This window comes from Lentinus tigrinus (genome assembly GCF_003813185.1).
Source record: "Lentinus tigrinus ALCF2SS1-7 unplaced genomic scaffold L226scaffold_20, whole genome shotgun sequence".
NCBI classification, from domain to species: Eukaryota; Fungi; Basidiomycota; class Agaricomycetes; order Polyporales; family Polyporaceae; genus Lentinus; species Lentinus tigrinus.
Window position 1 is genome coordinate 176,686 of NW_027137929.1, and position 25,014 is coordinate 201,699.

General features: G+C 56.6%; 9 protein-coding genes across 9 annotated transcripts; 6 read left to right on the top strand and 3 right to left on the bottom strand.

Moving 5' to 3' along the window:
- Nucleotides 1-86: 86 nt before the first annotated feature.
- Nucleotides 87-1,106, bottom strand: L226DRAFT_511212 (uncharacterized protein). Its single transcript, XM_067678291.1, has 6 exons — nt 924-1,106; nt 857-868; nt 484-800; nt 384-434; nt 276-329; nt 87-215 (listed from the first exon to the last, which is right to left on the bottom strand). The coding sequence occupies exons 1-6, from the start codon at nt 1,071-1,073 to the stop codon at nt 155-157; spliced, it is 645 nt and encodes a 214-aa protein (XP_067533490.1). The 5' UTR covers nt 1,074-1,106; the 3' UTR covers nt 87-154.
- Nucleotides 1,107-1,655: 549 nt separating this feature from the next.
- On the top strand, nt 1,656-3,625 carry L226DRAFT_524382 (uncharacterized protein; the record flags this gene model as incomplete). The annotated part of the gene is made up of 6 exons (XM_067678884.1): nt 1,656-2,689; nt 2,773-2,881; nt 2,936-3,027; nt 3,133-3,155; nt 3,209-3,389; nt 3,454-3,625. 6 exons carry the CDS (start codon nt 1,656-1,658, stop codon nt 3,623-3,625), a joined length of 1,611 nt encoding a protein of 536 aa, XP_067533491.1.
- A 327-nt stretch (nt 3,626-3,952) lies between these two features.
- Nucleotides 3,953-6,991, top strand: L226DRAFT_141332 (uncharacterized protein). Its single transcript, XM_067672345.1, has 11 exons — nt 3,953-4,415; nt 4,473-4,591; nt 4,645-4,917; nt 4,970-5,223; nt 5,291-5,544; nt 5,680-5,865; nt 5,925-5,945; nt 5,998-6,193; nt 6,262-6,446; nt 6,511-6,635; nt 6,694-6,991. Exons 1-11 carry the CDS (start codon nt 4,072-4,074, stop codon nt 6,870-6,872), a joined length of 2,136 nt encoding a protein of 711 aa, XP_067533492.1. The 5' UTR covers nt 3,953-4,071; the 3' UTR covers nt 6,873-6,991.
- Nucleotides 6,992-8,986: 1,995 nt separating this feature from the next.
- On the bottom strand, nt 8,987-9,412 carry L226DRAFT_536768 (uncharacterized protein). Its single transcript, XM_067681185.1, has 2 exons — nt 9,142-9,412; nt 8,987-9,083 (listed from the first exon to the last, which is right to left on the bottom strand). The coding sequence occupies exons 1-2, from the start codon at nt 9,340-9,342 to the stop codon at nt 8,994-8,996; spliced, it is 291 nt and encodes a 96-aa protein (XP_067533493.1). The 5' UTR covers nt 9,343-9,412; the 3' UTR covers nt 8,987-8,993.
- Nucleotides 9,413-10,154: 742 nt separating this feature from the next.
- Nucleotides 10,155-11,061, top strand: L226DRAFT_141350 (uncharacterized protein). Its single transcript, XM_067672346.1, has 5 exons — nt 10,155-10,302; nt 10,377-10,497; nt 10,550-10,591; nt 10,651-10,739; nt 10,803-11,061. Exons 1-5 carry the CDS (start codon nt 10,244-10,246, stop codon nt 10,819-10,821), a joined length of 330 nt encoding a protein of 109 aa, XP_067533494.1. The 5' UTR covers nt 10,155-10,243; the 3' UTR covers nt 10,822-11,061.
- Nucleotides 11,062-11,315: 254 nt separating this feature from the next.
- Nucleotides 11,316-15,539, top strand: L226DRAFT_614496 (uncharacterized protein). The gene is made up of 9 exons (XM_067686655.1): nt 11,316-11,715; nt 11,768-11,877; nt 11,934-12,457; nt 12,514-12,794; nt 12,941-13,069; nt 13,134-13,368; nt 13,431-13,930; nt 13,989-14,949; nt 15,000-15,539. Exons 1-9 carry the CDS (start codon nt 11,357-11,359, stop codon nt 15,330-15,332), a joined length of 3,432 nt encoding a protein of 1,143 aa, XP_067533495.1. The 5' UTR covers nt 11,316-11,356; the 3' UTR covers nt 15,333-15,539.
- A 103-nt stretch (nt 15,540-15,642) lies between these two features.
- On the bottom strand, nt 15,643-16,119 carry L226DRAFT_572716 (uncharacterized protein; the record flags this gene model as incomplete). The annotated part of the gene is made up of 3 exons (XM_067684716.1): nt 15,643-15,912; nt 15,974-15,982; nt 16,054-16,119. 3 exons carry the CDS (start codon nt 16,117-16,119, stop codon nt 15,643-15,645), a joined length of 345 nt encoding a protein of 114 aa, XP_067533496.1.
- A 1,362-nt stretch (nt 16,120-17,481) lies between these two features.
- On the top strand, nt 17,482-22,589 carry L226DRAFT_536771 (AAA-domain-containing protein). Its single transcript, XM_067681186.1, has 21 exons — nt 17,482-17,637; nt 17,689-17,904; nt 17,955-18,038; nt 18,089-18,203; nt 18,258-18,855; nt 18,909-18,974; nt 19,027-19,142; nt 19,197-19,295; nt 19,347-19,498; nt 19,549-19,758; nt 19,817-20,008; nt 20,067-20,175; nt 20,239-20,335; nt 20,389-20,524; nt 20,575-20,657; nt 20,715-20,819; nt 20,885-20,978; nt 21,079-21,378; nt 21,639-21,737; nt 22,085-22,176; nt 22,256-22,589. Exons 1-21 carry the CDS (start codon nt 17,542-17,544, stop codon nt 22,341-22,343), a joined length of 3,147 nt encoding a protein of 1,048 aa, XP_067533497.1. The 5' UTR covers nt 17,482-17,541; the 3' UTR covers nt 22,344-22,589.
- An 85-nt stretch (nt 22,590-22,674) lies between these two features.
- L226DRAFT_141485 (uncharacterized protein) lies at nt 22,675-24,975 on the top strand. Its single transcript, XM_067672347.1, has 4 exons — nt 22,675-23,466; nt 23,523-24,199; nt 24,270-24,705; nt 24,771-24,975. The coding sequence occupies exons 1-4, from the start codon at nt 22,788-22,790 to the stop codon at nt 24,809-24,811; spliced, it is 1,833 nt and encodes a 610-aa protein (XP_067533498.1). The 5' UTR covers nt 22,675-22,787; the 3' UTR covers nt 24,812-24,975.
- The last annotated feature ends 39 nt before the right edge of the window (nt 24,976-25,014 follow it).

The following is a 25,014-nucleotide window of genomic DNA, read 5'->3' on the forward strand; positions in this document are numbered from 1 at the left end:
GATAAGAGATGCGACGCGCGGAAATAAAGAGGCAGCCCGCTCGCGCGCGTCGCGCGATGTCGCACGTGATCCTTCCTCGTACACGTCGCCAAGCATCATGCACACGCGGGTTGACACTACGGAAAGAATATGTATACGTGAAGATCGTAATAAGTTACACCTTGTATCGTCTCCCAGTCTTCGTGAAGAACGTCTGCAACACATACACCTGGAACCTGCACCGCCGCGACACGTCAACACCAACAAGTTTCAGGGATATCAGGACAGCGACTTACACAGCCATGCCAATGACGCCGAGGCTCTCCAGGACGGCGTACCAGAACAGACGGCTTCGAAGAAGCATGAGACTAGGTGGGGGATTGCGGGAGGAAGAATGGACTCACTTCTTTGTAGACTTGACCGTGTCAAACCCTCGGTTCTCGCGCGTGTGGAAGCTTTGCGGATGTCAGGACATGCCTGCCTGCACTTGGACGGAGTACTCACTATTTTTGCGTCCTCTTAATGTTGATGAGCATTCCATTGAGCCTGAAGATGCTCTCCTCCAACGCGCTCGTGTGGTCCGCGATCTGCCCGGGCTTCGCTGGGGGCTCGCGGCGTGGCTCGGACTCGACCATGATGTCGAAGTCGACAAGCTTCTCGGTGAGGGTGGACATGTCGTTCTCAAAGCAGAATGAGTATTCTCCGACAGTGTTGGCTGTCAGGACATAGTCGCCTTGGCGTTCGCGCTGTCCGTCGAGGAGCACCTTCTCGTTCGGGTCTTTGACCTCGAAGTCAATGTCGAACGACCCTCCAGATTGAACCTATGTTACAGGGTCGCATTCGTCGTCCTTGACATAGAGAAGACAGAGTCACATACTGCAAAATAGAACTGCAGTATGTCTATGTCAGTGACGAACAGAACTCGAGGCGGTCCGTTCACGTACGCCAATCTTCTCCCCCGCCTTGTCCACATCTGCATAGAAGCATAGTCGTTCGTTAGCCCCAATCGCGGTGGTCAGCGCAGCTGCATGTGTGCGTAGAGCGAGCTGGAGAAAGCAGAGAAATGAGAGGAAGAATGCGAACACGACGGCCATGGCCAGCGATGAGCGTGTCACCGGGAAAGGATTAAGGATTTCGGTTACATAAGCCTAGCTCGTCCATTTCGAGCAGCGGTGGCGGTGCTCGCCAAATAACACGCAAACAGCGCTAAGCGACGGCGCGTCCCGCTACTTAAACCTCCACTCCCCAATTCCCTCTCCCTCTTTCCCCTCGGCTTTCCCCCTCAAGCTCATCGTCGACGGCGTCGGGTCCATCGCCAACGCCTGCACACACTTCAAGGCTGCTTGAACCACGGAAACGACTACTCACGGTTATCTGCACCACGCCCAGCGCCTGGTCGTTGGTGCCGCTAGGATCGCGAAAAAAAACATCATAGAACCTCCAGAGGCTACGGGAGCCTATAGGTTCTGTCTAGAGACTATTGGACTTTTACCACGATATCTCGACGACGCGCATACAGTATGTTACCCTCACTTCACTCACGGCGTCGCTCGGACGTGCAGAAAGACCCGTCGCCAAAGGAGCGTCCCTCTGTGGAGTGCTACTATCGTCCTTCAGGGCAAGGCGATGTCTTCCTCTTCTCTCCCGGTTTCTGCTCTACGACCTCGAATGGTTCGATGTCCTCGGCATCCAGCTCTTTCGATACTCTGTCCTATACCTACAGCCCAGTCGACCTGAAGGCACCTCCGAAGCTATTCTCTCCACCCTCTCTTCCATCTGCTGGCTCCATCCCTTCGCCTCTTTTCGTGGAGGCTTATCTATCCGGTGTAGAGCCGAAGCCTCTCACCCGCGCCTCGCCAAGCACACCCTTCGACGAGCTGTTCAATTCGTCCCCGGCAGGCTACTGGCAAGGCGGTGATCTCTCCGTCTCGCCTATTTCTCGTCATTCCAGCATTGTTCCGGCAGACGATGCTTGTGAAGTCGAGTCAGAGGACGATCTCGAACCTGCGGGCAAGCTCAAGTCTCTGCTCGAGTACGCGATGTCTCAAGGCATCCCAGATACCCCTCGTTCTCATCGCGCGTCATCTCCTTTCTCACTTTCCAGTCTCTCGTCGGCACCATCTTCGCCTTCTGCTTTATTTTCCGGCGTGCCCGCTGCTTCTTCTCAGACCTCCCGCGGACGAACGCTTTCATGCTCTCCTGCAAGATTAGCCCCCGTGGGCTCTTCGCTCGGCTCTCCCTTCAAGATGCACGCAAGGACCCGTGTTGAATCGTCTCACCGTTCTCAACGCGCTATCCCCATGCCGCGCACGACAAGAAGATCTCTCGCCGCCGAGATACTCAACCGGCTTGGCTCCTCTCGCACAGCAGCTGTGCCGCCTTCCTCTCCGTTGAAGCGCTCAAGCTCTCCTCTGCCTGTTCTGTCCGACTCCGAAGACGAGAACTACGAGCCCGGTGCTCATCGCAAGACGCGCAAGCGGTCGCGTCCCTTCACACAGGATTGTCCGGCCCACCGCAAGAAGCAACGAACATCGACGACACCTGTGACTTCTGCACCGACGTCCGAGCCAGCATCAGGATCTGAGGATCAAGACTCTTCAGAGTCTTCGACGACCTATCCCAATCGGACCTTCCCCCTGCGGATCCCTATTCACGACCATTTTCCGCTGTTCTACAGGCGCTTCCCTGTCAGCTCGGTGATCGATGTCGAGTGCGCCACGTATGCTTTCCCCTTGTCTATGCCTCCCTTACCCGCTCGGGTCGTTGATTGCTCTCGATGCTTCTTCTTCTCAGCACTCACAAGATCCCGGTCCCGAAGGTTCCAGACGCGCTCCCAAACGCTCCCCGCGATGCATTCGATCTGTACACGCCACGGTTCGTAAAGGGCAAAGGGACAACGAAAGTGCGTACTCCGAGTTGTGCATTCGCTGTCAATCGGAAGTACTTATTCGCGCAGGTCGGCTTGTGTCCCATCTGTCACGAGAAGACCGTTCGAGGCGGAGAGGGGAAGAAGTTATGGCTCTCTATGAAGTTCTCAGCGTTCAAGTGGTGCGTTGATTTCGTGCATGCATCAATCGTTTTCGCTCATATGTCTCTGCAGAGTACATCCCCTATCATACCGTCGCGAGAATACCCACCTGATTACGCTCGCAGCTATCACATGCAATACGCTCATGGTACACTCCCTCTGTTGACTATGTCCCATTATGGACAAGCTGACCTTCCGTAGGCATCTCCCCATCGACGGGTCGTCCGTTCTCGCCACCCACCGCGTTCCGCAACACCATGCGCCCGAACCCGGGGAAACACGAAAAGGCGCGGATCATGGAGGGCAAGTGCCACAAGTGCAAGAAGTGGGTAGCCGTCGAAGGTATCAAGGACGTGCCCACGAAGGTCAAGGAAATCTTCTGGTACGTGTCCTCCGTTCTGTACGATAGACGAGTACTCGGGCTGAGTAGCCGTCACGACATTTAGGTGGAAGCACGCAGCTACGTGCCACCAGGGCTCGACGATTAATGGCGAGTGCGACGTGTACGTCGAGGATGAGGTGTTCCGCGCCGTCGTTGAGGCGCCGGAGACGGGTGACGAAGACGCGGAGGACGAGGATGGCGAGGGCGAGTCGGTGCACGAGGACGACCCCTACTAGACCCCCAGTTGCGAAGCTGGCTCAAAAGCTGCGCAGACGACGCGCTTCGGAACTCGGACTTGGTGATGACGATGGACTACAGCGGACTTTCTGTTGTACGACGACGATGACGTGTGCGAGTAGAGCAGAAGAAGTGGACGAAGAAATGTATTTCCCCCCGGATATCGTACTTGCTGTACTAATGCTGTCATGTAATGGTTGTGGTCGCATCGCAATGTTCTCAATGTATCAAGTTGCACGGACGGGCGTCAGCCTGGCCTCGCGTGTGCGCGCACGCACTGACAGTTGCCAGTGCCACGCGTTGCCGACGTGGACCGCTTTGCTCCTCAACCATCGACACTCGTGTCACCGACTTACAGGGAGTGCAGACGTAGTGGGATAAATTCTCGCCACTTTCCTCGCGTTGCCCATCACTAACTTCATCTGCAGCACCACTATACGGTACGATGGCGTCTCACCTTCGGCCTGACATTGAAGTGCAAGACTGGCTTCGGCGGCACAACGTGGTTGTCGAGGACCTTCCTCTTGAGGACAGCTCTTCCTGGCCCCCGCCCATCGCACCCTTCGCTCAATTGCTGCCCGAAAACCAGTCGTTTGCGTCCAAAATCGAGCTCGAACATGGCCCCTGTGATCCCCAAGGAGCTCTGGGCAGCCTTGCCGATCGTCTAGACCTTTTCCTTCCGTCGGCTTGCGCGTCGTTTCTTCTGTATGGAAAGTCGCATGGTCCATTGCTCCGAACAATCGTGATTCGACATATTGTCAAGCTGTTACATCCATCTCTTACCGTATAGTGGGTACAAATATGACGATTGCATCCATTGTGGGTATTCATCCTTCATACGTTCAGCGACCGCGTCGACTTCGCGATGCCTCGATCTGACACAGGCAGCGCGTCGTTCGACTCAGCATTCCATCCCACGAAGGGAAGCGCAGAAATCCTGTTTCTGCTGGAACGGGGAACCACAGGTAGAAGACCGTCCCTGCGTTTGTTACCTGTTGCTATCTGACACGGATCCCAGCTTGCGAAGTTCCAACCAGCGCATACTACCGTGACCCGTCTGAGGTCCCGTTCGCACACAGAGGAGTGACGACCTCAAACTATACCTCAAGTACTGCACCAGCATGTGTCGAAGAAGTCCTCGACAGGAGCTCTGACTGGCGTAGCGTGGAACAGCGCATGTCGGACGAGGCTCTTCACAGATATATCGAAGAGGAAGAATACGGAAACGAGGACGACGTCGGTGAAGAGGGCGATGGAGATTATGATAGCGACAGTGCGGACAGCGACGGTGGTGAGTAATGACTATGTTTTGAACGGTAGCGACACGCTCATCTATCCCGCAGGCGTCCCATTTCTGTCCGGAGAGTTGGATCCCCACCGACATGTCCTTTCCACATGCCATCCTCACCCCCTCATTCCTGTGCTGTGCGTTGCAGATGAACTCAATCTGCTTCCACTGATGACGAGCACCCTGTACCAACGGAGAGCTTTGAATCTAGAGGTGCCTGTCGTGGGTATCCTTCTCCCGCGGTCGTCAACAACTTGTAAGGTCCTCTTCGGCTGGGTTGAAGACATTCCGGGGCCGACCCACGCACTAGTACGTAGCGTTTTCTTCCGTGTAGTTGGGTGAGATCAATGAACGCGGACATCGCATGTCTCTCCAGCCTCTGGTGCATATCCTCGCGCCTGTCTTGGGCCGTGTCGATGCTGGGTTGTTCGACCTATGCAAATTGGAACACTTGATGCGGATGACGCAGTTCCTGGCTGCCCTTGGACCCCACATCGCTGGGCCAATCCAGGACTCTGGAGACCCTGTCTCGGATGCGAGCCTTCCTTGGAGAGCTGATGAATACATGCGCGAGATTGCGGAGGATCGAGGAGTCGACGGTGGAATCTGGAACTGGCTGTGCGACGTGAGGTGGGTGCTTGTGTAGTTGCTATTCGGCGTCCCTACTGACCTTTATATCTCATCATTCCATGCCTACTCGCCACGCATCACCTTGTACCCACCGTGATGGTCGCACCACTGCATAACCTGTGCCCGTACATACAGGTCGGAAAGAGGCACTCAAAACACGAAGAGCAACTTCACCGGCTCCAACTCGGATGCGTCCCCAGCTCAGACGGCCAGCACCATGGACTCGGACGCCCAGGCAGCAGGGACCGGCAAGGCGAACGGAGTGGCTTCCGATATCAAGAAGTCTCCAGTTTCAGAACGGTCCAGTGGAAGCCAGTCCGTGTACGTGGATTTTCACGCGATCTACCATAACATGTCGAGTCTGACTTCGTGATCACTAGGATTCCGTACAGCAGCTCGGCGTGAGTGCAAATAGAATGCCTTGAAGTGACTATATTGCTGATGACAGGTCAGCTTCGCGCGTAAGGCACCTCATACAGAGGACAAGCCACGCACGGGAAGATCCGATGCCCTCGACGCAACTATAACCGAATGGAAGTGGGACCATTGGAACCTAACCTATCCCTACTCAACTGCGACGGGTTGTCAACGAGTGGTCGATCTGTACACTGTGTGCGGCGGTGGTTTCAAAGACGTTCTGACAGAGGCTGTAAGTGGCCAGAAATGTTGCTCAGCTTGGATTTGAAGCTGATACGCATCCACCGACGCGCAACACAGGTTACTCGATTGATGCATGAAGAGGCCGCTCAACTCTGGTTGGCTATCGACAAGATGCTCCCTCGCGACTCGATGCAAGAGACGACTGAGCGCGGCGGGCGCAGCCTGCCGACTCGTCTCAATACCGTCCCCTTACTGCTCACCGGTCAAGAGCGCGTTCCGGAGGCACATGCATTGCTCGCTAAGTTGACCGCGTTGGTCCCTGTAATATGCGTACATGCTTTCATGCGATGGTCGTACACACGGCAGGTTTCAAATGAAGCTGAGTGGAGACATGCTTGGGATTTGCTGTTTCGTGTCTGTCAAGACATTCTCCTGCAAGGCTATGAACCGGAGACCCAGAACGCCGCTCAGTTCCTTCACATCAACTACTGGTGAGTCCTGCGTTTCCTCGCTGATCGGTGATAAACATACTGAACAAATACATCCAAGCGCTGAGGCGACGATCAAGTATCTTCGCTGCGAGGCATACGACCAGTTCCCTGAGCTTACAAGGGATCCCACTGGCCTGGAAGGAAGGGGCTCACCCTCAGACCGGTTTCTCCATGATCAAATCGCCACAACAATCGACAAGCATGAGGAATTTTGCAGAGCGGGTAAAAAGCAGTTGATATCTTCACTGGGGCCCGACAGCCTCGCCGAGCGACAGCACGAAGTAGAGTTTGATGAAGAGGTTGCCGCATGGATGCGCATCTATGTTGAAACTTTAGCTGCAGCCGATGCCGTCACAGAACACAAGATTGACTCATTCATAGGCAAAGATGGTCATGATCTTGAGTCGCAGTTGAATTCCCTCAGGTTGCGCTTGTCAGGGTACCCCAAAAGTGGCCACTGTGATGCGGCATTCACTGTTGTCATCCCACCTGAGGACTTCTATCAACGCATTCATGGAATTGCAAGGCTTAAGACGACAACAGACGAATTCATGAAGAGGTTTCCATCTATCACCTCCTCCCGAAATCCGGCACCTCACGAAGGTGTTGGGAAGGACGCCAGGATCGCTGCATCACTGTGTTCGTACCTATCTGTAGCCAAGCACGGATCTCCCTCCCTGGACTCGAATGCTCTACAACTCCCTTACTTGGTCATTGACTACAAGTTGGACGACCCGACGCACATGGGTGCAGCGGAGAGACAAAGGCGCATGAACTCTGTTAGTGCTGCCGCGTTCTTGAGAGCAATCGGCATCACGGACTTCAACGTCTACGGGGTCGCCCAATCCGGACCGTATCACACGGTATCTGCTACGTGGTATTCCTCAGAAGACAAGGTCCGCGACCCATTTCTTTCCATGTAGCGCGCTGAACTCAACACCGTCCGGATTGACAGGTGTATTATACCTGCGATCAGGGCGTGCCGCGGTTCGATTTCCACCGATTCGAGGACGTGATGCGATTCGCTGCGTTTACTCTTGAGCTCAAGGAGCATGCACGCACGCTGAAGGAACGCTATGACGCTGCCAAGGAGGCATTCTTTACCCGTGTGAAGGAGGAGTTCAAACGCTGCGGCGGGGAACTACCAGGGTTGGATTCGGACCTTTGGTGGACAGCAACGAAGCAAGTAGATCGCTACGGTCTTCCCAGGCCTTATAAGAGAGTCCCTAAAGAACCTGTACTGACAGCCGGGGATGACGGAAATTGCGGGGTACCCGAAGAAGAGGGGAAACCAGCTGCAGGCGACTCAAAGGTGAATTTCAATGCGACACGTACCATCTAAGGAATGACTCGGACTCATCGAGTTTCCAGTAGCTTCAGGAAGACCATAATGGTGTCGAGTGGAGGACTTCGGCCTGACAGTACGGGGACGAGTCCGGCGAGCCGCTTCAAGCTTCCAGGTGTCTCCCATCGCCTGTCGAATTAGTTACTCAAATGCTTCTCGACGCTCCGTGATTGTGGCGAAGGTTCAATGCGCCTGGCTCGATGTGCGTTCGGTCACTGGCATAGTGTTTGCATGTATCTGACAGCGACGCGGACAACCGGAGCCAAGTGTACTGTGTGATTGCGGAGACTCGGATTGACGCGAAGTGCGACGAGACATGCATATAAGTTATCGAAGTCGTACGGATCCCAACAACTCTACGGAGACGACTGTGCGATTGAGGTTGATACTCACCTTCTGATTGCGGCCATAACTCGTACTTGTCCAGCTGGGCGCGGAACGTCTAGCGGCGGCGAGGCCGGCGAAGAAAGAAAGTGTCGCAGGAGGGAGCGTGGGATTGGTTGTAACCCTTGAAGGAGCTGAGGTAGATGTTGCGTGGGCGCATCCCTTACGTCTTGAAGTTCATCTTGTTCTTGAAGGCGCGAATGGCTATGACGCGTATAATCAGCCCTCCCAGGATATGTAAATCGGCAGTGTTAGTACCATCGGGAGTAACTCTATTCGGTTTCGTCGGAAGAGCGAGCGGTTGAGTGACACCTACTACATATTGCACAGTGAGCTCACTCCACGGGGCTCAACTATCTGCTGACGTGAACGGTAATTCCGCTTGTATACGATGGCGTCTCCTTCCTGGACGAGGCCCTGCTTCGCAAGGGCCGTCAGGTCTAAGGTTGGCGGCTGCTTTCTGCGGACCGAGTGTCAGCGGGGAATACAGCAGGTGCGTTTGAAGGAACACTTTTTGGGAGTGTTGGTCAGCTGGTGATCGTGGTCCCAGACTTCGTCTCCCCACGGTGCGTGGACACTGGAGGGGCTGCTGCGACGGGAACTCTGGGTGCGAAGGGCATACCGAAGGCCTATATGAATGCGGTGGGCGGAAGCATAGAGCAAAGTCTCAGCTGGGACTGTTTCGAGAGTTCCAGGAAGTGGTTGTAATTGAGAACGTTCTGCGCCGTTTGTTCAGTTCGCGGTCACTGCCATGAATATGCCATGCCATTTACTCACCGATATGTCAATTTTGGCAAGATGGCTCTTCGTGTGCGTCAAGTAAAGTTCTTCTGCTGGACTCTTTGCGCTAGTTCTCGCCTTCCTCTTGCCCTGAGACACGGGGTCCACGTCTGCTGGCTTTCTAGCTGGTGTTTTGGCCGGCGTCCGCGCAATGCGGCGGGGACGAGTCGAGCCGCTTGCTTCTGAGTTGTCTGCCATTAACCTGTCGAATTAGATACCACTCAAGTGCTTAGATCTCAGAGCTCGACCGGCCGAGTACGGATGGTTGTTGAAGGTAAGCTGGCAGATTAGATTATGTAAATGCGTCCATGGCATAGGAGGCTTGAGCGCTTTTCCCCTTGTCTTCATCCCGCACCCTGCGGGGATCATCTGTACTTTGTCTGTGGACTTTGTCACTGCTCTGTCCGTCTTCTTTCCAACAGCGTGCATTTGAAGCTCTATGTTTGCCTTTTTCCCGCCTTCCCGCCGCCAAGAGCTGCACCAGGCGACTTCGTCGGATCAAACTGGCCAGAAAGTGGGGACTTGGATTGTCCACGTGGAGACAAGCAGTTGCACACGTATCACCTCAAGTTGTGGTGATATGGAAAACGTAGTGCATTGTAGGCCGTCGTCGACGGTATCATTTGTATGTATATTCCTCTACTGGACCCGCTTGACGCCTAACTCGATGGTATCCTCTATTGCCCTCGAACGTACGACTCACGGACGAACGCAGAGTCACGAAGGTCTACGAGACCGAAACCTACGATTACCCCACGCATATCCAAGAATCGATCACTGAGCTTGGCACGACCATTGGGCACGGCATCACCAACTTCGCCACCGGCAACCTCAAGGGCACGAACCCTCCCCACGCCCGCGCCCGCGCCCGCGCCCGTCGAGGCCGCCACCCCCCAGCACAAGACACTCCCCCCCGCCATCGGGCGCGCCGCGACGAACGCCGCCTCCGCCGTCCTCTCGACCGCTGCGGGCAACGAGAACAAGCTCGGGAAGGGCCCCACATACTCGAGAGAGAAGATTGCGGACGCGCGTGTCGAGCAGGACGCCGCTATAAGGGATCCCGTGGCAGACGACGCTCTCTACGAGCATTGCTGTCGCCATGAAGGCGCGTCAGGCCGTACGCGTCAGCAGGCTGGAGCTCGATGCGGCGAAGCAGACGTGAGTGCTGTCTGCGCGGCCGTGACGGTCTTCTGTGCCCGGATGTGGACGTTGACGCTTCTCTCGTTGCGCAGGCTCAAGAACGCGGGCCCGGCGAAGCAGGAGGCTGCGCGTCTGGAGGTGGAGAACGCTGAGGATGACTTTGTGCAGAAGACCGAGGTCGCAATTTCGCTCATGAAGACCGTCCTCGAGAACGTGAGTTGGCACGTCCTCAATGCGATGTCTCCTTCTCACGGTGTTATCGCAGCCCGAACCGCTGAAGAACCTGAATGAGCTTGCGAAGGCTCAGGTGCGTTCTGGTGCTGGCCTCCGTGGGTGGGTGTTGGGACTGAGATGTTCTTTTTGCAGCTGATGCTCTCTGCCACCGCCGCAGAGGCGCTTTCGTCCGTGCAAGACGAAATCGAGGAGCTCAGCGTCGCAGCCGAGGGCGAATACCGGTTCGTCCCTCTTCTCCCGCACGTGTAGTTTCTGGTCGCTGACGGTGTGTCTCCCTCATTTAGGAAGTCACGCGAGCACTAAGCCCATGCATGATATATCCTCTTCCCCAACTACCTGCTCACACGCTGATGGACTGACTATCCGGAGTTCCTTGTCTCCGCTCCCTCCTACGTATGCTTGTCTCCGACTCCGAGTCTGTGAATTCTACTCCCCTCTCCTGCTGTATCACCGTGCCCGTTCATGTCCTCTGTCTACAATCATGAAAGTTCAGTATGTCCCTTCGGAGGCGGAATGTATGTATTGTAGAGCCAAGTACGTCTTGATGGTTCAACGTTCGAGGTGACGGCCTGCGCAAGCTCGAAACTATGCAAACATCATCGATATCTCCCATTATACTGTGCGTCGGTCCTCTTGCTTGCGTTCTACGAATATCAATCCACTCAACGTTCAAGATCTGGAGGAGATCGACTCTGCCACGACTCAATCAAGCGCTGACCGCCGGCACACGTAAGAACGCCGACAACTCGTTACTCGAACGACTGTCCCATCAACCATCATCGGAATCAATTCTGCGGCATCGGTAACAATTCATTGCAGCTTGCTCGTGCATCGTGACATGGCCTCCAATCTTCTGCTGAACGACGAACTGCAACGTTGGCTTGAGCTGCACAACGTCTCTCTCGATCCTGTTTTCCCCGACTCTGGCGGCTCCTACCTATGGCCACAACAAGTCTCGGATGCAGCGGACCTCCTCAAGCATTCGGCTGAACATGCGGTCGGAACCATCAAAGGACTAGTCTCTACTCTAGAAAACCCAGAGGATGAACTTTGGGTGGACGATCCAGCCCCCTCTGTGTTGTCTGCTTGCGCAGCTTTCCCCGAGCTGAGCAAGTCCGAGTCGCGCCTCCCGTTACGAGAGCGAGAGATTCTCCTGTGGACCATAGTCAAAGGAGTCGTCCCTAGCACTAGAGTTTTGTATGACGCCTTCCTGTCACACAGATGACCGTACCGCTCATCGTTGTTCCAGTTACCGAGCAAGCTTTGCCCTGCCGCGTTGTGATACGGGTGACGAAGAAGTAGACCAACGAGGGGTGCCTCTTTATGGCAGTTCCACCCTGCTATGCATGAAGGAATATGGTGCGTTTCGTCTGCGAAGCTTGGTATTGGGGCCGTTCAACTCATGCATACCCTAGGTCGGTCGGAGAGGGTGGATTGCGATGATGACTCCGTCGACTTCATCTGGCGTGGCGGCTATGACGATTTGTCTGACCTGGAGCCCGGAAGCTCAAACGGCGGCAACCGTTGGCGTTGGCGTCTGCCACCAGACCCCGGTGACGAAACGGATGACAGCGAGGACGAAGACGACGACGACGAGGACGAGGACGAGGACGAGGACGACGAGGACGACAGCGAGGACGAAGAAGATGACAGCGAGGACGAAGAGGACCGTCACCTGCCAGACGATTTTCTCGGACAAGGCAACTCAGTCAGCGGACAACACCTTACTCCTTCCACCTTCCACCCGAGCCCTTTGGTGCCTGTTCTCTGCCTGGCCGATGAGGTCAATATCGTACCTCTACTCTCCAGCGCTTTGCTGCAGCGGCGCGAGCTCGAGATCATCGAACCCGTCGTGGGCATCCTACTACCTACAAGCGGCTCGAAGTGCCAGGTCCTATTTGGGTGGATGGAGGAGAATACAGACGACATGCATGCCCTGGTAAGACGTATCGCATCTCATGGTATATGCTGTACTAACGCTGACCCTTTACACAGCCTCTGATTCACATCGTCTACTCGGACGGCTCTAACCCTTCCGTACCCGGCGGAGGAATCTTCGATCTTCAGCACCGGTCAGATTTGGTTCACCTCGTCACCTACATTGCGGACCTTGGCAATCAACAATCGTTCAACGTTCGGTCGCCACTATCGCTATTGCCGAACGCAAACTCTTTCACCGTTCCATGGAGGGCCGATGAACACCTCGGGAACAGCAAAGATCATGATTACTCGACGCAGCGAATCTGGATTTGGCTGCATTCTATTCCTGACCCTAGGTATGTCTGCGTCTCTGTGTGCTGTTCTCGACCTCTGTGATTCTGTCATGGTACGGCGTCGACTCCGAACATGTCAGTCTCACCCGAGGCCACAAGATTCCCCTTTGCGCATCGTAGGATGTTCGATGCTGATCCTTAGCTTCCAGGGCAACTACATCCACCGAGAAAGCTCTCGCTAGTGGTTCGGGGCTTGCACCACAGTCCGCTGGCTCCGAACGAGTTGCGCAAATGGACCTCGACCTTCAGGATTCAGGATCGAATTCGAGGGATACGTCGTACGTCACCTGACCGCAACGCGGCACTTCATTGGGACACCTGAATTGATGATGTATCGGACAGATTCACCGCTAAGTCGTGCAACAAGCTCAAGATACAAGAGAAAACGCGTGATGGTCAGAAGCAGGCTTCAGTTGCCGACTGGCTGTGGGATCACCGTGCGTTCGTGATCGGATATGATGATCCCCGGGAACGTGTGGAAACCATCTATTCGAATGCGGACTTCACGGCCTATTTAGAACATATAAAAGGGCTCGCAAGACTAATTCAGATGCCTTGTGATGCAGGCATAGATCTGGTGAGCAAGTGCACATTGTATCCTGGAACCTCTTGTTAGACTCACCACTTCAATTTGTCAAGATGATGACCAAGCTTACGCACAATCTACTCCTGATGATTCAGAATCTCAAACTGGAGCTCAAGGAGGAGGAAGAGTCCGAAGAGGAGGCCGTGTTCAATGGTCGACCCGGCGCCCGACTAGGCCCGGCAGAGTCCAGAAGTGCACTCGTTAGCTCCGTCGACAACGAGTCCCAGTCGGACAGTACCGCCAATCCTCTTGCCAACCAGTTGAACAAGCTCATAGGCACGGTGGAGAAGAAGCTACAAGAAGCGCTGGGAATGTCGCAAACAAACCAGGGCTTGATCTCCGAGTCTGTGACGTTGGCAAACCCCCACGTGGTTTACATCTTGAACACCTGTCACAAGAGCATTCTCGCGATGTACAACAAGCAGAATGTCAGCGAAGCTGAATGGCGCCTCCCCTGGGACACGATCCACAACTTGATTTGGTTGCAGACGCTACTGGAACGTCACTGTACTCAGGCCCCGAGCGCTGACTCGCAGCCCAACTACTTCGTCTTGTGAGTATATTTGATGTTCTCTTCAATTCCTGCTGTACGCTCAACTGGTTGCGGTCAGTCCCGAGGCAACACTCAGGTACATGCGATGCGAGGAGTTGGATCATTCTAGCATGAGGGCCGAGGCCATGCTTGCCGCAATCGAATCCGACGAGTCAGCTTCGCCGGTGGCTCCGATCCCGAAACCCCAACTGGTCCCCGAGCCGGCAGAGACTCAGAACTACCTTCATTCCAGGCACAAGCCACAATTCGGACGCATAGCAATGATCCTCGGCCGGCACAAGTTTGCAATCAAGGCTCAGGTGGGCGCGAGCCAACGAGCCAGGTCCGAGATTGAGGAAGCTTACAAGTTGGCTGATGCAGCTTTGACGGCGGTTGTGGAACTTGAGGACCAAGCTCTCGCCTCCGAGAGGCTCCTTGGTACTCAGACCAAGGAACCCGCTCTTCTCTCTCAGGTTGAGAACCTGAAAGTTCGCATCGGTCTCTACCCAAAGAGAGGCAAATGCGACGCCATATTCGCTATCTCCATTCCAGACTTTTGCAAAAAAGTCGCTAGCGTGTGCGGCCCGTCGGGCACTGAGGTCGCTCAAGATTTCCTCAAGGCATTTCCCTGCTTCCATCCTCCTGTAAACACCGCAGTGCCCAAGGAGAACAAAGTGGACGTGACGGAGGCTACCGAGAAGAGCGGCGAGGAGAGTGGCTCACCATCTCAGCTAGTGGCTCTCGAGGCCAAACTCACTCCACTGTTCCGTACCACCACCACCACCACCGCCGACTTCAACAAGCATCTAGCTAATGCCAAGCTATCGGAGGCGCTGTTCCTCCCTTACTACCTGGTGGACTACAAGTTGAACGGCGGCCAGGGAAAGGTGGCGGAAGCCGAGAACCAGCGACGGATGAACAGCGCCAGTGTGGCACATTTCCTGCGCATCATCGGCATCACGGATTTCCCAGTGTATGGACTAGCACATGCTGGGCCGCTTCATACGCTCTCGATGACATGGTACAGCTCTACCGACGATGTGAGTTCTCGAATGTCAACGGCATTTTACCTTCGCTGACCATATATCAGGTCATATACATCTCCGACCGTAACAGCCCTGGGTTTGACCTGCGAAAGAGTTGGGACGTGCTCCGTTACATGGCTTTTCTTATACGCCTAGAAGACCATGCTTTGGAGCTGCAGCGTCGCTACAATAAGGTTCAGGCTGCGTTTCTGGAGAAGATTCGCAAGGAGGTTGTCAACAAGAACGACGGAGCGGACTCCGAGTCAAGTCTGTTGTGGACGGCATCTGATCAAGCGGACAAATTCAAGATATACTATCCCGAGAAGGGTGCGAAGGGTGTCGAGGGTGTGGAGGAATCGAAGGCCCAGGCTAGTGCGTCGGCGAAGAGCCGGGACTGACTTTTCCTGACGGAGTTGTACATACGATACGAATCTATTGGCGACAGTCTCCTTGCGGGTGCGGTTTACATGAAGTATATCATAATGTATCCCGGTTGGTTCGGATGGAATTGATGTGTGTAATGTATATTTATTTTCCCTGTAAGACGAGTAACATATGCTATCAGACCGCTCACATCCACGGAAATAGAAAAGCGTTGGCACCCCGCGCGCCTGTCTCCTGCAGCAGCTGGATATCGACCTGGTCCCGCATCTCTTCGCGCCAGCGCCACAACGTGAACGCCTTCCACACACGCACTGCGATAGAGTTCTAGAGCTCATCTGACGGCGCTCCTTGTGGGGTGAGGGCGTGCCCGCACGCCGCGACGTCCTGCTCGTACTTGCGCGAGTTGCTAACGCGCCCTTCGACGCTGAGGACGCCGCGCTCAAGCGCAACGGCGTCGGCGATGTCGCCCATTGAGAGAGTCGCGCCGTCGATGTCATGGGAGCCAGACACGAGGAGCGACGGGTGCAGCGAGGCTTTCGTGCCCGGCGATAGAAGGAAGGTTATGGTGTGCGAGCTCGGGTTGATTGCATCGACCTGTCATGCGGAACGTTTTAGCACGAGAGGAGAGGGTGCAGGGTATCTACGATGCACATACAAGGAGGTCCTTCTCGAGCGTAAGGTTGTGTGCTGTGAACGAACAATTCGTTCGCCCATAAATATCCCAATAGTACTCACCATGACACCCTCGCTCCGTAGACTTTCGATAAGCGCAGAACCTTCCGAGACCCGCAATCCATTCATTGTCGGAGAGCTCCGCTGGATCAACTCTTACGAGTCCGTCCGCTACGCGATTCTGTAGACTGTCGCACTTCTGGACCAAGGACGAACAGACATTCCAGCAGGCGCAAGCTCTGCAGCACTCTGGCGGCCTCTCGGGGGCGTCAGACAAGATCTGGAAGTTCTGCGAGTTTGCGAGTAGTCGCGGATCCGAGCGGGTCTGGGTCGATACCTGGTGCTATAGCAGGTCTGTCGGTGCGTCGGGGACCAGAGCGCGGAAGCGCTCTTTCCAGTGCGAGTAGTCAGGTGTGTCCGTATGTATATGCAAGGCTCCGCGTGTAGTCGACGAACTCGCCAAACACAGAGACGCCGGCATCGCCCGTGACTTGCGCACCGGTCCACTGCTTCTTCATGGAGACGACGCGACGGTGAGGCACCTAGGGTCCAGAGCGAGAGTACCAAGGCAGACGACCAGCAAGGAGCGAGAGAAGGCTGTATGATAGAGACTCCAGGTCGTCTCGACGGGAGGGTGCTACCAACGTATTAGTCTCGCTATGCTTGTGCATCGGGCAAGTAACTCACAGTGATGTAGGTGTCCGTTCACGCTGGCGTATGCCGGTGTCCCGATAGTACGTGGTGTACCCTTCTCTGGAAGGTGCTCAAGTGTGACTGGGGGCGACAGAGACCGAAGTCGATGAGACGCACACGTAACATGAGGTTTCCGGGTTTGATATCGCAGTGAACGATGCCGTGGGAGTGCACACATTCCAGCGCATCGATCTGGATTACATCAGAAGCTCGACTGGGATGTCTGATGAGTGCAGCGGTGCGGAGAAGACGTACCAGCTGGAGCGAGAGTGCCACGACATTCCGTAGCGTGATAGCGCCTCATATCTTGTCCAGGCCCACACCAAGAAGCTCCATTGCGAGGTATTCGTGAAACTGAGACCTCCCCCAGGCGTGCACGAGCGGGATGCTCTTATGGCCTGGACCAGGACAAAGTATAGTTGTGCCCCACCGAAAAAGCGACGGCACACTCACCTTGCAGGAGAACGGGCGCACAGGCCTCGTGAAGCAGCCTCGGATGCTTGACATGATCTGTGACATGGCACTTTTTGACGGCAACCACTTTCGTGGGCTCTTCGTTGACTCGCATGCGGTACACATACCCTACATATGGAACGACGATTAACCGCAATGCCGCCGTAAGACGCTTGGAGACCACTCACCATAAGATCCAGCCTCAGGTACATACTTAAAATCAACGGCAGTCTCCGGTGATCTCAGATCTGTGGAATCTGAGATATTCACGCGGGGTAGGCAAGCGCGCGTGTCCGGTACTGAATGTAACTCTTCCTCCTCCTCCTCCTCCTCCTCCTCCTCCATCCTACCTTTTCCAACTAACTTTCTTGCGCGAGAGGAACCCGTATCATCAACATTTGACGCATGCCTCGCCGCTGTCGCGTTCACTTCGTTTCGCTTCACTCCTCCCTGGTCAATCTCCCCATCTCCCTCTATGGCCCGCTTGTCGAACGAGGCGTCGTACGTGTATCTCATGAGGACCTTCGTCATGCGTATTGAATGCAAGGACAGCGACCGCAAGGACTCGCGGTGCATCTCACGTTCGTCTCCAGCAGCAAGTCCCAAGATGCGTCCAAGAAGCCTCAAGCATACGTCGGCTGGACCGGCATGGCCTCCGCATCTTCGCTAGCGCACTTCAACTCAGGGAACGCGGCGGATAGAGGAATGGAGACGGTGGAGATGGATCCGCAGTATGCCGAGGGACTCGGGTTTGCACTGGGCGACGTGGTGAGTCCTTGAGCGTGAATGGCGTACGAGCCCCGTTCAACCTCCGCAAGGTCGAGATTGGGTTGCTCCATGACCTCGCCTATGCCCAGTCTGTGGCGACGGAGCCCGTGACCTCCGACGACTGGGAGATACTGGTGAGTGGGGTTACATTCGACGCAAGTCTTCCATTGAATGACATGTGTAGGAACTGCATGCCTCGCATGTCGAGTCCACTTTACTGTCACAAGTACGCGTCGCGTTCGTGGGCCAGGAGATAGACGTTTGGGTGCTTGGTCGGACGAGGGTCCGCTTGAACGTTGGTGAGCACATCTCGCACCCGAGCTCTTTCCCTCGCACCGAACGCGTTACAACAGTGTCCCTACAACCATCCACGGGTAAAGCTCTACTCCTCACGAACAGCACCGAAGTGAGTATCGCACCGAAGGTTCGCGCGAAGACGAAACAGGCGAAAGGCGCATCAGTGAACAAGGCGGGCAAGGCAGCAAGCGTAAACGGTCCGCCGTCGCAGACCACCCCTCCTCCCGAGAAGGTCAAGGCGCCCCGACCTGCAAAGACCCTGCGCCTCCTTCCACAACGCTTCTTGCGCGACCTGCCCTTGTCAGCAGCTCGGACATCCGGCGAGACACTGGCGTTCGTGTCATACACAACGCTACTGTCGCTCTACCCTCAAGCGCATCCGACGGAACAGCTCGGAGGGTGGCGAGCTGTCGTCCGCCGGCTCGCGCCCCCAACAAATCCGGACAAGGAAGCGGCTCCCACCTCTCCTCTCGCGCAGGCGGTCCCTCGCGTCCTGGTTCCAAACGGTGAATCGTCCTCATCGAAGCTGTCCGCAGGTGCGACGCCCGCGAAAGATGAGGTCTTGGTTGTCTGGTCGCCGGATGTCCCCGTGCCGGACGGGCATGTCGCGCTCCAGCAGCAATGCGAGGGAGCCGAAGACTGGGATCTTGTGCGGTATGCAATAGGTCTATCACCATGGCGGCTACGATCACTCACATGTCTTGCAGGTTAGTGTTCGAGAAAGAGGATGGCAGCGCGTCCATCCCTCCATATTGCGCCCCTAGTGCACCTCCGTGAGCTTCGAGTTTACATGTACAAGCTGATTTGTTTCTGACGGGGATACAGAACGCCCGTGACCTACTCGCATGGCCTCGCGGGTGTGGACGAACTGTTTGCCAAGTGTACGCAGTTCTGCCTGACTGCTTTGGCACGCCATGCGTTCAGCAAACGAATACGAGGCGGTACGCGTTGACGCACGTAACTCGCATCGGTAGCATGGCTGACTTGTGACTTAGTCCCAGGACTGCTCGTAACTGGGCGAAGCGGCGCGGGGAAGACCGCCCTCCTCCATGCGATATCCAAGGCAATGCAGAACGACCCGCGCACGCTGTCATGTATGTCCCTGTCATCTAAACTCGACTCTAGGGTGCTCAACAGTATACTAGATACCCTCTACGTCGACCTCAGCCGCTACGCCGCGTCACCGATCGCAAAGATCCGTTCAAGCATGAAGTACTGGATGGACAAGGCGTCGTGGCACAAGCCGTCGCTGCTTGTGCTCGACAACATCGACAAGCTGATGGGCACTGAGCTCGAGGTTCGTTGTCGAGGCCCGATTGCGCGCTGCGACTGACCAAGAGATGCTAGCACGCAGATTCGTTCCACACGCGGCACGTCACCGAGCTCTTTCTTGCGCTGTTTGGTTCGTCAGCGCGCTCCGCCGCGCCAAACGCCAGCGGGGTGATCCTCCTTGCGGCAGCGGAGTCGCAGGCCTCGCTGCATCCGCTGCTAAACGCGTCGCATGTATTCCAAGAGATCGTACACCTCAAGCCGCCGTCGAAAGATGCTCGAAAGGAGGTGAGTGCCAGATCATCTGGTCTGCAGATCGATGAGCATTGAAGGATGGTTATCTCAGGTCCTCGGGCACCTGGTGAAGGAGCACATGGACTCGTCCGACATCACCCAGGACCCGGCCGCGCCGCTCAACTATACCGCGCTCGCGACGCAGACGGAGGGCTACTCGGTGACCGACCTCAAGGACCTCGTCGCGCGCGCTGTGCACCGTGCGGCCATCCGCTCGTCCCAGCTGCAGGACGACTCGCAGCAGGTTCGTCCCGCACATCCTCGGCATAGCTGCGAACATTGATTGACACACGCGTTTCCAGACCACGCTCACACCCACAGACTTTGCGAGCGCACAGGTCGACTTTGTGCCGCACTCGTTGCGGGACGTGAAGCTGCAGAAGTCGGACATCGCCTGGACGGACATCGGAGGTACGTCTCATGTGGTCTTTCTGTCGCTCCGGGACGCGGCGGCTGACGGCGAGCGTGTCGCAGGTCTGCGAGAGACGAAGCGTGTGCTGCGGGAGACGCTCGAGTGGCCGACGAAGTACGGCCCCATCTTCGCCCAGTCGCCGTTGCGTCTGCGGTCTGGGTGCGTCCTTCTCCCCCAGTGGAGACAGGTTGAGATTAATCGCGTTCCGATAGGCTGCTGCTGTACGGCTACCCCGGCTGCGGTAAGACGCTGCTGGCTTCGGCGGTCGCGAAGGAGTGCGGGCTCAACTTTATCAGCATCAAGGGCCCAGAGCTGCTCAACAAGTACATCGGTGCGAGCGAGAAGTCGGTAAGGAGACGAACTCTAGCTAGCGTGCTTCTGCTTACTCCGCGGGGCAGGTCCGTGACCTCTTCGAGCGGGCGAGCGCGGCCAAGCCGTGTGTACTGTTCTTCGACGAGTTCGACTCGATCGCGCCGAAGCGGTGAGCCTGAACTTTGCTTTCTTTCGTGCTCGAGGTCTCTCACACGGCCACTGGCAGAGGACACGACAGCACAGGGGTCACGGATCGCGTTGTGAACCAGATGCTGACCCAGATGGACGGCGCGGAGGGCTTGGAGGGCGTGTACGTCCTCGCGGCGACGAGGTGCGTCTGCTCCGCCTTCTCTGTCGCACCGTAGCCATCGCTCACCGCACTCGCCTGCCCTACAGCCGACCCGACCTCATCGACTCTGCACTGCTCCGGCCCGGACGTCTGGACAAGTCGCTCCTGTGCGATATGCCGAGCGCGGAAGAACGCCAGGAGGTACGTTCTCTTCCGTCCGCTCTATTCCCCCCGCTCCCACGCGAACGCAAAAATGGGGTCCACGGAGAGCGGAACGCTAAACGCAAATGTCTTGCTGCAGATCCTGGAGGCGCTGGGCCGGAAAGTCGCGTTTGGGCCCGACGTCGACCTCGCCGCGCTCGCGGAGGCCACGGACGGGTTCTCGGGCGCGGACCTCCAGGCGCTGGTGTACAATGCGCATCTGGAGGTCGTGCATGATGCGATTGCGACGCTCCCTGAGGCGGGCGATGCGAAACCGAAGAACGGAAGAGTCTTGAACTTGGACGACGGGCTGCCGGTCAAGTATACGGTGCTTGGCGGGCAAGAGGGCGAGGGTGGGAGAGTCTTGTCGCGTGCGGAGGAGTCTGCGTTCCAACGGAGGGTGCGTGTTTTCTTTCGACGTGAGCGCAGCGGCCAGGGTTCTTGCTGGTGCTGTCCATGTACAACACCAGCCAATTCTGATGGAAGGTAAATTTCCGGCTGGATTCCTATGAGGCACCATGACTCTCCAAGCCGTAACTGCTTCCCCCGCTTGCAGCAGCAGTGCGGAGGTGGCGGTGTGGCTTGCGCCCCCGTGTCGCTGCGCGCGTCTATTTACCCCGCAATGTGACATGCTAAGATCGATCTGGACCCCACACACAGCTGCAGCGCATCTTGTCTGGAGCGGGGACGGACCCGGGCAAGGCTCGAGAACGCGATGCTGGCCCATCAAAGGGCGCTGATATGACAAAATCGAGAGCGGTGAGTAGTCTGTTTTTCTACATGTTTAGCTTCGCGGCATCCGCCTCCTGCCGGGCATGCGTCGCACCAAACGCGGCGAGGCCCTCTGGACGGACCGGCCGTGTGGAAACATTTCTGCAGCGCCTGGCTAGATAATTGACTGTTAGACGTGATGGGCCCCACGCCCCGCTGACTGGGAGGGTTAGCCATTAAGGGGGGCGGGCGCGAACCCACCGGTCGTAACTGTTTTTGTGCCTATGGTGACCGTTGGACCGGACGCTTGGCAAGTCCCCCACTTCTTGTGCAACTCCGCCATCATGGTCTTACTGCATGGGTGGAAAGAAGGACTGACGAGCGCCACCACACAGAGACATGAGATCAGCCACGGACACCTGGAGCGAGTGCTCCAGATCACACGGCCGTCCGTGCCGGGGGAGGAGCGCGAGCGGTTGCGGAGAATGTGAGTGGGTTCTTTGGACACTAATGGAGACCGAGGCTCATGTCGTACTCTCGGCCTTGCGTGCGTATTTGTATTGCAGATATGGCGCGTTCGTGTCTGATAGGAGCGGAGATCTGCCTGTCCCTCCTGAGGCGGGGGGTGTCGGGAAGAGGGTTTCTTTGGCGTAATGGATCTTGGTGTACGGTTCCCCTTCGTGAGGGATGATCAACTTCGTGTTCTGAAAGTTCGGATAGTCCGAGGAGTCCTATCTGTGCCTACGAACGGAGGGATGTCGGCCGTGAATGCAAAGAGCGGGATTGGCTAGCGGCGAGAAAAGGCTCGGAGGTTGTGCGGAATTCACATGAGCAACTGTGAACAAATGGGCAGCGGCAAGTGCACCTGGAAAGGACAAGGACGGACGAAGTGTTGGGAGGGCGCCTGAGGTCAAAGTCAGATCCGGACCGCGCACGTGACTGTCGGCTCAAGTCGGGTCTGGGTCGCGGAGAGCGCACATTGCGGGGAACGCTTTTCTTCGATCACCTTCACCTTCAGCCATCCCCTTCCGCTGCCCTCCTTACCGCTTGCCCTCGTCGTCGTCGTCGTCAACGGCGTCGCCGACTCCAAGCACGACGATGAAGACCATTCACAAACGTCTCTACACCGCTCTTCCCCGTCCCGCTGCGGTAGTCTCCTCCACCGCGTCCTCCTCCCAGCACCCGCTCCCCCGCGTCCGCTCCAACTCCGCCTCCTCCTCGCGGTCGTTCACAACCGTCTCTCTCCCCTCCTTCGATGGATTCCAACCACCCCCGCCGCCCTCGGGCACCCGTGGCAACTCGAACCCATTCGCACCTCGTCTTGCTGCTCGTGCCGAGATAGAGGGGCATGCGACCAACCCGTCGTCACAGCAGCAATCAGCAAATCTCCCGTACTCTCTCGCCCTCACTCTCGGACAGTCCGAGTCGTCCTCCCATCTCCCTTTGTCGCCATACAACCCCTACCTCCCGTACCAGGCCTTATCTCCGCTCTTCCTCTATACCACCACCAAGTCTCAGGAGGCCCCTGCTCCGGACAGCCGCAAAAAGCGTCAGCGCACACGCTACCACCTCGACGTTGGCGCGTATGGCATTCCCAAGCGTTCGCGCGGACCTGTTGTTGCAGGGCGCGACGGACACGGGCGGTTCGATGTCCGGTCAGAGCCTCAGGAGGAGCTCAGCCGCGCAGTCCAGGTCGGTGAGGACGCGTATTTTGTACGGGACAACGCCATGGGTGTCGCAGACGGCGTGGGCGGGTGGTCTAGGCTACGGCGGACAGGTAGGCAATGCGACGTGAGAATGCTACGATTTCCACAGGCTAACGCCGTCTCGCAGCCCATGGGACAGACCCATCGCCAAGCGCCATGTTCGCGCGACGGTTGATGCACTACTGCTCGGAGGAGGTCAATGCCGCGAGCGAGCAGTCGGAGCAAGCGTACGTCCTCTCCTGCATCATGCGCCCTGACTCTGCCTCATGTTCGCTCAGTTTCGTAGACGCGGATGCCTACTCCGAAGCCGATGACGACATATGCGCGGAACTTGAAGACTCGTTAGAGGACCTTGAGGACGGACTAGATGTGCTCATGATCTTGGAGAAGGCCTACGAGAAGGCCCTGCGCTCGCACGTTCGCCCGGCCGACCAAGGCAACTCGTCAGGAAGCTCACGATCGTCGTCACCATCCGACAGCGCCGTGGAGTGCGTAGCCTCAACCTCCTCCTCGTCTGATTCACCACCTGTGCCTCGCTCGGCACCGGATGTCGCCCCGGCTGTTGTGCCTTTATGTGAGGGCTCGTCGACAGCGCTCGTTGCGATCCTGGAGCACCCGTCGTCACGACCGCCAAAGTCCTTCGGCGATGCGAACCTGTTCAACCCTCAACCTGCATCGGCCAAGGCAGGACCCAAAGTCAGCACCGATGGTGCGGTGATCCGGATCGCACACCTAGGGGATTGCATGGGAATGCTCATCCGCGGCGAGGAGATCGTGTGGCGAACGGAAGAGATGTGGTGGACTGTGAGTAGCATTGCCTATCCTCTCGACAGCTTCTCATGTTCATCTCCGTCTAATCTACCTATCCGCACAGTTCAATACTCCGGTACAACTGGGCCCCACGTCCTCGACGAAGCCCCACGACGCGCGAATATTCACGATCCCCGTCCAGGAGGACGACATCCTGATCCTCGCTTCCGATGGGCTGTCAGACAACCTGTGGGATGCCGACATCCTCGACGAGGTCGTGCGCTTCCGTCGCTCGTTCATGGGATCACCTGCCTCGCAGGAGGACGCGAGCCCGGCGCCTAGCACGATCTTCCGGCGAAGCACGCTCGCGGGCATGCTGAGCGAGGCCCTGTGTTCGCGCGCGAAGCGCGTGTCTGAAACACGCGGCTCGCGCAAGTCGCAGGCCCAGGGGCAGACGGAGAAGAAAAGTGCCGCGGGGAATGGCACGGCAGAGACGGATGTGCCGTTTGCACGGCGCGCGCGGGAGCAGGGGAAGCTGTTTGAGGGCGGTAAGCCCGATGGTGAGTTCCTGGCGCGCTCTTACGAGTGTGGGCAGCTGCTAATCTCTTTCTTTTTTTCGATGCAGATATCTCTGTGCTCGTTGCGGTCATCTCGCCAGTAGAATAGACGGACGCGGGTTCCCTTTCATCTCCTCTTTTCGTTCTCTGTCTCCTCCCTCATCTTCCATTATATCTCTGCTCATCGTTCTTCGGTACACCTACATATGCTCGCCCACCCATCATCTATTATTATGCATTGTTTCCTCTGGTTCGTCCATACACCTCACATTTCACATATCACATTCCGCATTTTCCGCATCTCGCGTCTCA

What these genes read in the sequence shown, in the direction of transcription:
- L226DRAFT_511212 (XM_067678291.1), bottom strand. Translation starts at nt 1,073, where the DNA reads ATGGCCGTCGTGTTCGCATTCTTCCTCTCATTTCTCTGCTTTCTCCAG. An exon ending in ATTAAGAGGACGCAAAAATA is followed by an intron (nt 435 to 483) that starts GTGAGTACTCCG and finishes ACATCCGCAAAG; the next exon opens with CTTCCACACGCGCGAGAACC. An exon ending in GGCGTCATTGGCATGGCTGT is followed by an intron (nt 216 to 275) that starts GTAAGTCGCTGT and finishes GCGGCGGTGCAG; the next exon opens with GTTCCAGGTGTATGTGTTGC.
- L226DRAFT_536771 (XM_067681186.1), top strand. Translation starts at nt 17,542, where the DNA reads ATGCCTCGCCGCTGTCGCGTTCACTTCGTTTCGCTTCACTCCTCCCTG. An exon ending in TGCGCCCCTAGTGCACCTCC is followed by an intron (nt 18,975 to 19,026) that starts GTGAGCTTCGAG and finishes ACGGGGATACAG; the next exon opens with AACGCCCGTGACCTACTCGC. An exon ending in CGAAAGATGCTCGAAAGGAG is followed by an intron (nt 19,759 to 19,816) that starts GTGAGTGCCAGA and finishes TGGTTATCTCAG; the next exon opens with GTCCTCGGGCACCTGGTGAA.
- L226DRAFT_614496 (XM_067686655.1), top strand. Translation starts at nt 11,357, where the DNA reads ATGGCCTCCAATCTTCTGCTGAACGACGAACTGCAACGTTGGCTTGAG. An exon ending in TCGAATTCGAGGGATACGTC is followed by an intron (nt 13,070 to 13,133) that starts GTACGTCACCTG and finishes TGTATCGGACAG; the next exon opens with ATTCACCGCTAAGTCGTGCA. An exon ending in GTGATGCAGGCATAGATCTG is followed by an intron (nt 13,369 to 13,430) that starts GTGAGCAAGTGC and finishes CAATTTGTCAAG; the next exon opens with ATGATGACCAAGCTTACGCA.
- L226DRAFT_141350 (XM_067672346.1), top strand. Translation starts at nt 10,244, where the DNA reads ATGAAGGCGCGTCAGGCCGTACGCGTCAGCAGGCTGGAGCTCGATGCG. An exon ending in CTCGATGCGGCGAAGCAGAC is followed by an intron (nt 10,303 to 10,376) that starts GTGAGTGCTGTC and finishes CTCGTTGCGCAG; the next exon opens with GCTCAAGAACGCGGGCCCGG. An exon ending in ATGAGCTTGCGAAGGCTCAG is followed by an intron (nt 10,592 to 10,650) that starts GTGCGTTCTGGT and finishes TTCTTTTTGCAG; the next exon opens with CTGATGCTCTCTGCCACCGC.
- L226DRAFT_141332 (XM_067672345.1), top strand. Translation starts at nt 4,072, where the DNA reads ATGGCGTCTCACCTTCGGCCTGACATTGAAGTGCAAGACTGGCTTCGG. An exon ending in CATCCATCTCTTACCGTATA is followed by an intron (nt 4,416 to 4,472) that starts GTGGGTACAAAT and finishes TCATACGTTCAG; the next exon opens with CGACCGCGTCGACTTCGCGA. An exon ending in CGGGGCCGACCCACGCACTA is followed by an intron (nt 5,224 to 5,290) that starts GTACGTAGCGTT and finishes ATGTCTCTCCAG; the next exon opens with CCTCTGGTGCATATCCTCGC.
- L226DRAFT_141485 (XM_067672347.1), top strand. Translation starts at nt 22,788, where the DNA reads ATGAAGACCATTCACAAACGTCTCTACACCGCTCTTCCCCGTCCCGCT. An exon ending in GTCTAGGCTACGGCGGACAG is followed by an intron (nt 23,467 to 23,522) that starts GTAGGCAATGCG and finishes GCCGTCTCGCAG; the next exon opens with CCCATGGGACAGACCCATCG. An exon ending in CGGAAGAGATGTGGTGGACT is followed by an intron (nt 24,200 to 24,269) that starts GTGAGTAGCATT and finishes CTATCCGCACAG; the next exon opens with TTCAATACTCCGGTACAACT.
- L226DRAFT_536768 (XM_067681185.1), bottom strand. Translation starts at nt 9,342, where the DNA reads ATGGCAGACAACTCAGAAGCAAGCGGCTCGACTCGTCCCCGCCGCATT. An exon ending in TTGCCAAAATTGACATATCG is followed by an intron (nt 9,084 to 9,141) that starts GTGAGTAAATGG and finishes CAAACGGCGCAG; the next exon opens with AACGTTCTCAATTACAACCA.